The following is a 13,109-nucleotide window of genomic DNA, read 5'->3' as shown; positions in this document are numbered from 1 at the left end:
TGTATTTACGATAGCCCAACTTCTTCCCTTTGTCCCTCAGTCTTCCCGCTCCTTCACTCAAACCCAGCCCCTTTTCTTTTGTGTAACAAGCTGTCATATCTGGTCCGCCCGCTAGGGACGTTTTCCTTTATGACGTAATTTGTAATCAAGTTATGATTTAATTATGTGTATGTGTGATTAGTTAGGTGTTTAGTAAATAAATAATTAAACCCAATTTTTGTATTGCTGATTCAAATTGTTAGCCAGGGTTCGTGCAGATAACCAAAAATGTACAACTTTCAAATGAGACTGAAGTAAGATGACGATTGATATTGACTGCTATAATGGCTCTATAAATATTATTTTGTGGTGCCCGACTCTCTAGTTAATTACATTTACATGATTAGCTCAATCAGGTGATATTAATTACGGAGAAATTATTTTATAGAATAGCATGTCATATCACTTAATCCGGCATAGCCAAAGGCACGACAATGTCCTGGAGTTTCCACCAGTGGTGTCATGCACAACAAATGTTTGTGGGGGCACTGATGGCATTATTCAATATTTTCACATTAATAGTTTTAAAAATATTTTTTTCATATAATGAAAATGTAAAATATTTAAGGGTCATAGGACCCCTCGGTTTCAATCTAGTACCCCCCCACACATTCTTTCAGATGTACAAGTATGATCAAGAGGTGTCTCTGTAGGAGGCTAAGGTTTGAATTTGGCCTGGCATACCTCAAACTCCTTTAACAACAATACACCTCAGTTTGACCTCACACCGGGGAGAACTACTTCCCCCTTTTCCCCCTCTCAAGGCCGACCGCGGTACTCCAGGCATTGTTAGCAGAAAACACAATCCCCCATTGTAGTGAATGAATTTTTTTTGGAAAACAATCATGATACCAATTGCATAGTTAATTGTTTAATTACATGCATTTTAATCAATTTCTTCATTTCCTGCACTAATGTGTTGTCATTTACACGCTGTCACATTTCTTTCATCTTAGTATGCCTCTATTTTTTTTAACAACACTTTTCCTTGACAGAATAATGATTCTCCTATTTGACTGTGCATTTTCAGGCAGTTCTTACTTTGGTCACTAGATGGAGTTCAGGCTATTTCTAAGGGTCTGTGCTCCTGAAGTTGTTGACTGTTTTTGTGCTTGCCAGCAGTTCTCAGCTGTTAGCAGCAAATGGCAAGCAGTTTCTTCCTGGCAATAAAAATGTATAATTACCATTTTTTCAAGTCATTGCTGAATTTTTTTTATGTCACAAATTAAACATTAAACCTCGTAAATAATACATGGTAACCTTGTAAACAATTCATTTAGACCCTGCGTTTATTTAGAAAAATGCACTTTTTTGCACGGCAATTAAAAGGGACAGGCACTTATTTGAGACTATGTTTAATTGACGTTTTACTGTAAAAGTATAATTTAGTTGCTAATGAGAGCCTGCAGTACCCTGGTTGACCTTCAACTTGAGTCAACTCAAACTGTGCATGTTATTTCTCTGAGATGCCATCTTTAACTGACTTAATTTGGCTTCAATGCGTTATTGAGTCTTCTTCATGCGTCGCACCGAGAGATAAACACCTCCCTGGGAAGAAAAAGGGCGGGGGTGTATGCTTCATGATTAACGACTCATGGTGTAATCATGACAACATGCAGGAACTTAAGTCCTTCTGCTAACCTGACATAGAATTCCTTACAATCAAATGCCGGCTATATTATCTCCCAAGAGAATTCTCGTCAGTTATTGTCACAGCTGTGTGTATATACCCCCTCAAGCAGACACCACGACGGGCCTCAAGGAACTTCACTGAACTCTATGTAAACTGGAAACCATATATCCTGAGGCTACATTTATTGTAGCTGGGGATTTTAACAAAGCACATTTGAGAACAAGGCTACCTAAATTCTATCAGCATATTGATTGCAGCACTCGCATTATCAATACACTCGATCACTGCTACTCTAACTTCTGCGATGCATACAATGCCCTTCCTCGCGCTCCCTTCGGCAAATCCGACCACGACTCCATCTTGCTCCTACTGTCTTATAGGCAGAAACTCAAATGGGAAGTACCTGTGACTAGAACCATTCAATGCTGGTCTGACCAATCGGAATCCACGCGTCAAGATGGTTTTGATCTCGCGGACTGGGAAATGTTCCGGGCAGGATTCCAACAGCCCCCTCAGGCGCGACATGCGCTGAAGGCCCATTCTGCTAACCTGCTAGGCCTGCTAGCTACCTAGAGCTTCTTGGAACCCTACTAATTCCACGACTGGTCTATCGACGCCACCGCACGAAGAGGCAAAAACAGACTTACCCCCATCGTGATGTCCCCCATAGGCTAACTTGCTAGCCCCGGTCTGCTAACTGCTAGCTTGTTTAGCCCCGGCCTACTAACTGTTAGCGTGTTAGCATCGGCCTGCTAAATGTCTGAATCGCCGTGTCCCCAGTCAGCCCAACCACTCACTGGACCCATATTTTCATTTGGCTATGCATGTCTCTCTCTAATATCAATATGCCTTGTCCTTTACTGTCCTGGTTAGTGATTTTACTGTCTTATTTTACCGTAGAGCCTCTATCCCTGCTCAATATGCCTTAACCAACCATGTTGTTCCACCTCCTACATATGCGATGACATCACCTGGTTTAAATGTCTCTAGAGACTACATCTCTCTCATCATTACTCAATGCCTAGGTTTACCTCCAATGTACTCACATCCTACCTTGCCTTTGTCTGTACACTATGCCTTGAATCTATGCTGTCGTGCCCAGAAACCTGCTCCTTTTACCCTCTGTTCTGAACGTGCTAGACGGCCATTTCGTATAGCATTGTCGTACCCTTATCCTACTTCTCCTCTGTTCCTCTGGTGATGAAGAGGTTAATCCAGGTCCTGCCGTGCCTAGCTCCACTCCCACTCCCCAGGTGCTCTCATTTGTTGACATCTGTAACCGTAAAAGCCTTGGTTTCATGCAAGTTAACATTAGAAGCCTACTCCCTAAGTTTGTTTTACTCACTGCTTTAGCACGCTCTGCCAACCCGGATGTCTTAGCCATGTCTGAATCCTGGCTAAGGAAAACCACCAAAAACCCTGAAGTCTCCATTGCTAACTATAACATTTTCCACCAAGATAGAACTGCCAAAGAGGGCGGTGTTGCAATCTACTGCAAGGATAGCCTGCAGAGTTCTGTATTACTATCCAAGTCTGTACCCAAACAATTCGAGCTTCTACTTCTAAATTTTCACCTTTCCAGAATCAAGTCTCGTGCTACTCGGTGACCTATACTGGGACATGCTTAACTGGGACATGCTTAACACCCCGGCCATCCTACAATCCAAGCTAGATGCCCTCAATCTCACACAAATTATCAATGAACCTACCAGGTACATCTCCAAATTTGTAAACATGGGCACCCTCATAGATGTCATCCTAACTAACTCGCCCTCCGAATACACCTCTGCTGTTTTCACTCAAGATCTCAGCGATCACTGCCTCATTGCCTGCATCCGTAATGGGTCTGCGACCAAACGACCACCCCTCATCACTGTCAAACGCTCCCAAATGCCTTTCTAATCGACCTGGCCGGGATATCCTGGAATTACATTGACCTCATCCCGTCAGTAGATGATGCCTGGCTATTCTTTAAAAGTGCCTTCCTCACCATCTTAAATAAGCATGCCCCATTCAAAAAATGTAGAACTAGGAATAGATATAGTCCTTGGTTCACTCCAGACCTGTCTGCCCTTGACCAGCACAAAAACATCCTGTGGTGTTCTGCATTAGCATCGAATAGCCCCCGTGATATGCAACTTTTCAGGGAAGTTAATTACAAATATACACAGGCAGTTAGGAAAGCTAAGGCTAGCATTTTCAAACAGAAATTTGCAACCTAACTCAAAAAAATTCTGAGACACTAAAGTCCATGAAGAATAAGAGCACCTCCTCCCAGCTGCCCACTGCTCTGAGGCTAGGAAACACTGTCACCACCGATAAATCCACTATGGCCATGCTTTCCACCTGGCTACCCCTACCCCGGTCAACTGCCCGGCACCCTCCACAGCAATCCGCCAAAGCCCCTACCATTTCTGCTTCACCCAAATCCAGATTGCTGATGTTCTGAAAGAGCTGCAAAATCTGGACCCCTACAAATCAGCCGGGCTAGACAATCTGGACCCTCTCTTTCTAAAATTATCTACCAAAATTGTTGCAACCCCTATTACTAGCCAGTTCAACCTCTCTATCTATCCTACCCTGTCTTTCTAAGGTCTTCGAAAGCCAAGTTAACAAACAGATTACCGACCATTTCGAATCCCACTGTACCTTCTCCGCTATGCAATCTGGTTTCAGAGCTAGTCATGGGTGCACCTCAGCCACGCTCAAGGTTCTAAACAACATCATAACCGCCATCGATAAGAGACAATACTGTGCAGCCGTATTCATCGACCTGGCCAAGGCTTTCGTCAATCACCACATTCTTATTGGCAGACTCGACAGCCTTGGTTTCTCAAATGATTGCCTTGCCTGCTTTAACAACTACTTCTCTGATAGAGTTCAGTGTGTCAAATCGGAGGGCCTGTTGTCCAGACCTCTGGCAGTCTCTATGGAGGTGCCACAGGGTTCAATCCTCGGGCTGACTCTCTTCTCTGTATACATCAATACATTTACATTTACATTTAAGTCATTTAGCAGACGCTCTTATCCAGAGCGACTTACAAATTGGTGCTTTCACCTTATGACATCCAGTGGAACAGCCACTTTACAATAGTGCATCTAGGTCTTTTAAGGGGGGGTGAGAAGGATTACTTTATCCTATCCTAGGTATTCCTTAAAGAGGTGGGGTTTCAGGTGTCTCCGGAAGGTGGTGATTGACTCCGCTGTCCTGGCGTCGTGAGGGAGTTTGTTCCACCATTGGGGGGCCAGAGCAGCGAACAGTTTTGACTGGGCTGAGCGGGAACTGTACTTCCTCAGTGGTAGGGAGGCGAGCAGGCCAGAGGTGGATGAACGCAGTGCCCTTGTTTGGGTGTAGGGCCTGATCAGAGCCTGGAGGTACTGAGGTGCCATTCCCCTCACAGCTCCGTAGGCAAGCACCATGGTCTTGTAGCGGATGCGAGCTTCAACTGGAAGCCAGTGGAGAGAGTGGAGGAGCGGGGTGACGTGAGAGAACTTGGGAAGGTTGAACACCAGACGGGCTGCGGCGTTCTGGATGAGTTGTAGGGGTTTAATGAGGAGCCCAGCCAACAGCGAGTTGCAGTAATCCAGACGGGAGATGACAAGTGCCTGGATTAGGACCTGCGCCGCTTCCTGTGTGAGGCAGGGTCGTACTCTGCGGATGTTGTAGAGCATGAACCTACAGGAACGGGCCACCGCCTTGATGTTAGTTGAGAACGACAGGGTGTTGTCCAGGATCATGCCAAGGTTCTTAGCGCTCTGGGAGGAGGACACGATGGAGTTGTCAACCGTGATGGCGAGATCATGGAACGGGCAGTCCTTCCCCGGGAGGAAGAGCAGCTCCGTCTTGCCGAGGTTCAGCTTGAGGTGGTGATCCGTCATCCACACTGATATGTCTGCCAGACATGCAGAGATGCGATTCGCCACCTGGTCATCAGAGGGGGGAAAGGAGAAGATTAATTGTGTGTCGTCTGCATAGCAATGATAGGAGAGACCATGTGAGGTTATGACAGAGCCAAGTGACTTGGTGTATAGCGAGAATAGGAGAGGGCCTAGAACTGAGCCCTGGGGACACCAGTGGTGAGAGCGCGTGGTGAGGAGACAGATTCTCGCCACGCCACCTGGTAGGAGCGACCTGTCAGGTAGGACGCAATCCAAGCATGGGCGCGCCGGAGATGCCCAACTCGGAGAGGGTGGAGAGGAGGATCTGATGGTTCACAGTATCGAAGGCAGCCGATAGGTCTAGAAGGATGAGAGCAGAGGAGAGAGAGTTAGCTTTAGCAGTGCGGAGTGCCTCCGTGATACAGAGAAGAGCAGTCTCAGTTGAATGACTAGTCTTGAAACCTGACTGATTTGGATCAAGAAGGTCATTCTGAGAGAGATAGCGGGAGAGCTGGCCAAGGACGGCACGTTCAAGAGTTTTGGAGAGAAAAGAAAGAAGGGATACTGGTCTGTAGTTGATGACATCGGAGGGATCGAGTGTAGGTTTTTTCAGAAGGGTGCAACTCTCGCTCTCTTGAAGACGGGAGGGACGTAGCCAGCGGTCAGGGATGAGTTGATGAGCGAGGTGAGGTAAGGGAGAAGGTCACCGGAGATGGTCTGGAGAAGAGAGGAGGGGATAGGGTCAAGCGGGCAGGTTGTTGGGCGGCCGGCCGTCACAAGACGCGAGATGTCATCTGGAGAGAGAGGGGAGAAAGAGGTCAGAGCACAGGGTAGGGCAGTGTGAGCAGAACCAGCGGTGTCGTTTGACTTAGCAAACGAGGATCGGATGTCGTCGACCTTCTTTTCAAAATGGTTGACGAAGTCATCTGCAGAGAGAGGAGGAGGGGGAGGGGAGGAGGATTCAAGAGGGAGGAGAAGGTGGCAAAGAGCTTCCTAGGGTTAGAGGCAGATGCTTGGAATTTAGAGTGGTAGAAAGTGGCTTTAGCAGCAGAGACAGAGGAGGAAAATGTAGAGAGGAGGGAGTGAAAGGATGCCAGGTCCGCAGGGAGGCGATTTTTCCTCCATTTCCGCTCGGCTGCCCGGAGCCCTGTTCTGTGAGCTCGCAATGAGTCGTCGAGCCACGGAGCGGGAGGGGAGGACCGAGCCGGCCTGGAGGATAGGGGACATAGAGAGTCAAAGGATGCAGAAAGGGAGGAGAGGAGGGTTGAGGAGGCAGAATCAGGAGATAGGTTGGAGAAGGTTTGAGCAGAGGGAAGAGATGATAGGATGGAAGAGGAGAGAGTAGCGGGGGAGAGAGAGCGAAGGTTGGGACGGCGCGATACCATCCGAGTAGGGGCAGTGTGGGAAGTGTTGGATGAGAGCGAGAGGGAAAAGGATACAAGGTAGTGGTCAATGATGTTGCTCTTGCTGCTGGTGATTCTCTGATACACCTCTATGCAGATGACACCATTCTGTATACCTTTGGCCACTCTTTGGACACTGTGTTAACTAACCTCTAGACGAGCTTCAATGCCATACAACTCTCCTTCCATAGCCTCCAACTGCTCTTAAATGCAAGTAAAACTAAATGCATGCTATTCAACCGATCGCTGCCCACACCTGCTCGCCCGTCCAGCATCACTACTCTGGACGGCTCTGACTTAGAATACGTGGACAACTACAAATACATAGGTGTCTGGTTAGACTGTAAACTCTCCTTCCAGACTCACATTAAGCATCTCCAATCTAAAAATTTAATCTAGAATCGGCTTCCTATATCGCAACAAAGCATCCTTCGCTCATGCTGCCAAACATACCCTCGTAAAAATGACCATCCTACCGATCCTCAACTTCGGTGATGTCATCTATAAAATAGCCTCCAACACTCTACTCAACAAACTGGATGCAGTATATCATAGTGCCATCTGTTTTGTCACCAAAGCCCCATACACTACCCACCATTGCTGCCTGTACGCTCTCGTTGGTTGGCCCTCGCTTCATACTCGTCGCCAAACCCACTGGCTACAGGTTATCTACAAGGCTCTGCTAGGTAAAGCCCCGTCTTATCTCAGCTCACTGGTCACCATAGCAGCACCCACTCGTAGCACGCGCTCCAGCAGGTATATCTCACTGGTTACCCCCAAAGCCAATTCCTCCTTTGCTCGTCTTTCCTTCCAGTTCTCTGCTGCCAATGACAGGAACGAACTGCAAAAATCTCTGAAGCTGGAGACTCACATCTCCCTCACTAGCTTTAAGTGCCAGCTGTCAGAGCAGCTCAAAAATCACTGCACCTGTACATAGCCCATCTGTAAACAGCCCATCTATCTACCTGCCTCATCCCCATACTATATTTATTCATTTATCTTGCTCCTTTGCACTCCAGTATCTCTACTTGCCCATTCATCTTCTGCACGTCGACCATTCCAGTGTTTAATTGCTATATTGTAATTACTTCGCCACCATGGCCTATTTATTTCCTTAACTTACCTCATTTGCACTCACTGTATATAGACGTTTTGTTTTCTTTCGTTCTACTGTATTACTGACTAGGTTTTGTTTATTCCATGTGTAACTCTGTGTTGTTGTATGTGTCGAATTGCTATGCTTTATCTTGGCCAGGTCGCAGTTGCAAATGAGAACTTGTTCTCAACTAGCCTACCTGGTTAAATAAAGGTGAAACAAATAAATAAAATAAATAAATACAGTGCCACCATTGCGGCTTGCTAACAAGGATAGTGCCTCCCCCCTCCTTCTCCCTGGCTGATGTGAGTAAGACATTTAAACGTCACAGACAAACTGAAATGGTCCACTCACACACAGTGTGGTGAAGAGGGCGCAACAGTGCCTCTTCAACAGCTTACAGACAGCAACAGCTTACAGACGGTAGGCAATTAAAGTCTCAGTTATGAAAATTTAGGACACTAAAGAGGCCTTTCTACTGACTCTGAAATACACCAAAACAAAGATGCCCAGGGTCCCTGCTCATCTGTGTGAACGTGCCTTAGGCATGCTGCAAGGAGGCATGAGGACTGCAGATGTGGCCATTGCTATGTCCATACTATACTGTGAGATGCCTAAGACAGCGCTACAGGGAGACATGACGGACAGCTGATCGTCCTCGCAGTGGTAGACCACATGTACCAACACCTGCACAGGATCGGTACATCCGAGCATCACACCTGCGGGACAGGTACAGGATGGCAACAACAACTGCCTGAGTTACACCAGGAATGCACAATCCCTATATCAGTGCTCAATAGGCTGAGGGTGGACTGAGTGCTTGTAGGCCTGTTGTAAGGCAGGTCCTCACCAGACATCACCGGCAACAACATCGGCTATGGGCACAAACCCAACGTCGCTGGACCAGACAGGACTGGCAAAAATAGCTCTTCACTGATGAGTCGCGGTTGGGTGCACATTTATTGTCAAAGGAATGAGCGTTACATTGAGGCCTGTACCTTTATTTAACTAGGCAAGTCGGTTAAGAACAAATTCTTAATTTCAATGACAGCCTAGGAACAGTGGGTTAACTGCCTTGTTCAGGGGCAGAACGACATATTCGGTTACAAGTCCAACGCGCTAACCACTAGGCTACCTGCTGCCCCAGGTAGCTACCTGCCTGTACTCTGGAGCGGGATCGATTTGGAGGTGGAGGGTCCGTCATGGTCTGAGGCGGTGTGTCACAGCATCATCGGACTGAGCTTGTTGTCATTGCAGGCAATCTCAAGGCTGTTCGTTACAAGGAAGACATCCTCCTCCCTCATGTGGTACCCTTCCTGCAGGCTCATCCTGACATGACCCTCCAGCATGACAATGCCACCAGCCATACTGCTCGTTCTGTGCGTGATTTCCTGCAAGACAGGAATGTCAGTGTTCTGCCATGGCCAGCGAAAAGCCTGGGTCTTAATCCCATTGAGCGCTTCTGGGAACTGTTGGATAAGAAGGTGAGGGCTAGGGCCATTCCCCCCAGAAATGTCCGGGAACTTGCAGGTGCCTTGGTCCGAAGAGTGGGGTAACATCTTCCAGCAAGAACTGGCAAATATGGTGCAGTCCATGAGGAGGAGATGCACTGCAGTACTTAATGCAGCTGGTGGCCACACCAGACACTGACTCTTACATTACAGATACTGACTGTTACTTTTGATTTTGACGCCCCCCTTGTTCAGGGACACATTATTCCATTTCTGTTAGTCACATGTCTGTGGAACTTGTTCAGTTTATGTCTGTTGTTGAATCTTGTTATGTTCATACAAATATTTACACATGTTAAGTTTGCTGAAAATAAATGCAGTTGACACTGAGAGGATGTTTCTTTTTTTGCTGAGTTATCTGAGTATGCTGAGTATGCTGAGTTTATCACGTCAAGTGTACCAAAATAGGATTATATTCTCTCAAACAATGGTAAGGAACAATAGCCTGGTCCCAGATCTCTTTGTGTGGTCTTCCCAACTGACATGGTTATTTGGCATGACAATGATCATAGGAGTTGGCTATACAGCACAAACCGAGATCTGGCACCAGGCTAGGAGAATACGATGCACTGCAGAAAATGTTTAACCAATAAATACAGTTTTCAAAGTGATGGGATCAATCCCAGATCAACCCGGTGTTCCCCATACTGTGTTTTATTTTATTTATCTTGCTCCTTTGCACCCCAGTATCTCAACTTGCACACTCATCTTCTGTACATCTATCACTCGTGTTTAATTGCTATATTGTAATTATAACGCCACTATGGCCTATTTATTGCCTTTACCTCCCTTATCCTACCTCATTTGCACACACTGTATATAGACTTGTTCTATTGTATTATTGACTGTATGTTTGTTTATTCCATGTGTAACTCTGTGTTGTTGTTTGTGTCACACTGCTTTGCTTTATCTTGGCCAGGTCGTAGTTGTAAATGAGAACTTGTTCTCAACTAGCCTACCTGGTTAAATAAAGGTGAAATATATATATATTTTTAAACTAGCCCCTACCCAACTAGTCAGTTGTTTAGATCTGAGAGGATTGGAAGGGTATTATTCTACCTAATCCAGTAGTAGCTGTTCCATCTTTCCGCCAGATATGATAGGTAGCATTTTCACCACATTTCTTACTTGATGTATCTAATCATAGCTGTATCTCATCTTCTTTGATCTAGTGCTCTTCTGTATCTCACCTTCTTTGATCTAGTGCTCTTCTGTATCTCACCTTCTTTGATATAGTGCTCTTCTGTATCTCACCTTCTTTGATCTAGTGCTCTTCTGTATCTCACCTTCTTTGATCTAGTGCTCTTTTGTATCTCACCTTCTTTGATCTAGTGCTCTTCTGTATCTTACCTTCTTTGATCTAGTGCTCTTCTGTATCTCACCTTCTTTGATCTAGTGCTCTTCTGTATCTCACCTTTGATCTAGTGCTCTTCTGTATCTCACCTTCTTTGATCTAGTGCTCTTCTGTATCTCACCTTCTTTGATCTAGTGCTCTTCTGTATCTCACCTTCTTTGATCTAGTGCTCTTCTGTATCTCATCTTCTTTGATCTAGTGCTCTTTTGTATCTCACCTTCTTTGATCTAGTGCTCTTTTGTATCTCACCTTCTTTGATCTAGTGCTCTTCTGTATCTCAACTTCTTTGATCTAGTGCTCTTCTGTATCTCATCTTCTTTGATCTAGTGCTCTTTTGTATCTCACCTTCTTTGATCTAGTGCTCTTTTGTATCTCACCTTCTTTGATCTAGTGCTCTTCTGTATCTTACCTTCTTTGATCTAGTGCTCTTCTGTATCTCACCTTCTTTGATCTAGTTCTCTTTACGTTCATCCTCTCCTCTCCTTTATTCCTTCATTGAGATCTTCCAACGTTCCTATTTGTTCAGCCAAGTTAACGTTTCAGACACACATACACACTGACTCTTCTCTCCCGTCTCGACAGGCCCTCTATATGTTCCTGGCCCTCGCTATAATCTGTGACGACTACTTTGTACCGTCGCTGGAGAAGATCTGTGAGGTGAGAGACTCTTGTCAGGACACACAATCTAATCTGGTGAAACTGGTCTGAGATATTAGCATAGGCCCACCGTGGCTCTAGCATTATGTCCTTACCACGGGTGAGTTTTCTGCCAACTTAGTAGCTAGGACGGCACTTTGCTTCTCTCGAGCAATGCTTTTGATAATCAATATTTTCTGCGTGAACTGAGTCAAATCTTTCTAACAAAGTACTTTGCTATTCTATGAGTGGTCTTGGTTGTCAAGATGATGACAAAAGGGCCACAGTAACCTACAAAGCTTTTGGGAAGCTCAGCCTAACTAACCACTCCTGTCTCCTCTCTCGTTCTCTCTTCCGGTCTGTTAGAAACTAGACCTAAGTGAGGATGTTGCCGGAGCCACTTTTATGGCAGCTGGGAGTTCTGCTCCCGAGCTGTTTGCCTCCGTCATTGGTAAGATATGACACGCACAAACGCCGTCGCGCACTCACACACACACACACACACACACACACACCAATACACACCGGCACACTCACACGCACCTTTACACAACACAGAAAACTTGGAAACCCAGAATTAAAATCCTGTCAAATCGGATTTGTATTTGTCACATGCTCCGAATACAACGAGTGTATACTTTACCGTGAAATGTTTGCTTACCAGTCCTTGCCAAAGATGCAGAGTTTCAAAAATAAAATAGTAACACAAGGAATACAATAAAATACACAAGAAAAGAACTATATATTACAGGGAGGACCAGTACAAATGTGCAGCGGTACGAGGTATTTGAGGTAGATTTGTACATGACGGCAGGGTAAAGTGACTAGGCATCAGGATAGATAATTATAAGAGTGAAATAAAGAACAGAGTAGCAGCAGCAAACGATGAGTGTAAGAATTGTATGTATTTGTGTTTGTGTTGCTGATGTGCGTGTATGTGTGTGCGCGTGTGTAGTGTGTGTCGGTTTTGTTTTGTGTGGGGGTGTAATTACATCAGATGCTTGATTTGGTTCTGGGGGAGATGTATGATAAAAGACACTAACGAGACTAACGACGTCTCCACCTCCCTAAATGGATATTCAGCCAAAGCATGTCCCATCCACGCCCGACATTTTAAAAGACGTGAACACCTGCGAATGTGTGATTTGTCCAAATGACCAGTGACAAAAATATTTGTCTTTAGTCTTCACATCCCACAGTCTGCTGACCGACACTACGATAGCATTTATTTGGTCACATACACAATGTAGTTGCAGTATACAGTGAAATTCTTAAGCTCCGAGCTACAACAGTGCAGGTGTAGGAAGTCCGGGGGGGGGGACAGTCGGAGCAGGTCGCTGACTATGGTGGCTATTCAGCAGCCTGATGGTCTGAGGGTAGAAGCTATTGTCCAGTCTGATAGTTTTAGCCATGATGCTCCTGTACTGCCCACGTTTGAGTGATGGAAGCGGGAGAACAGGCCTTGGCTTGGGTGGCTTAGGTCCCTCATGATCTTCTTGGACTTCCTGCGACACCTGGTGTTGTAGGTGTCCTGGAGGGCAGGCAGTGTGCACACAAT

The 13,109-nt window shown here is 45.8% G+C and overlaps 1 protein-coding gene across 1 annotated transcript in view; it reads left to right on the top strand.

Annotated features, from left to right (window-relative positions):
- The window catches only part of LOC115107909 (sodium/potassium/calcium exchanger 4-like), a 70,085-nt gene that overhangs the window by 39,400 nt on the left and 17,576 nt on the right, over positions 1-13,109 (top strand). Inside the window, exons 4-5 of the mRNA XM_029631670.2 lie at positions 11,498-11,572; positions 11,918-12,002. Coding sequence (XP_029487530.1) covers positions 11,498-11,572; positions 11,918-12,002 — 160 coding nt within the window. The remainder of the gene's footprint in view (positions 1-11,497; positions 11,573-11,917; positions 12,003-13,109) is intronic.

The sequence above is a fragment of the Oncorhynchus nerka genome, linkage group LG24, assembly GCF_034236695.1.
Source record: "Oncorhynchus nerka isolate Pitt River linkage group LG24, Oner_Uvic_2.0, whole genome shotgun sequence".
Classification (NCBI taxonomy): domain Eukaryota; kingdom Metazoa; phylum Chordata; class Actinopteri; order Salmoniformes; family Salmonidae; genus Oncorhynchus; species Oncorhynchus nerka.
The sequence above is the reverse complement of the archived record's forward strand: the minus strand, read 5'-3'. Positions and strand labels throughout refer to the sequence as shown.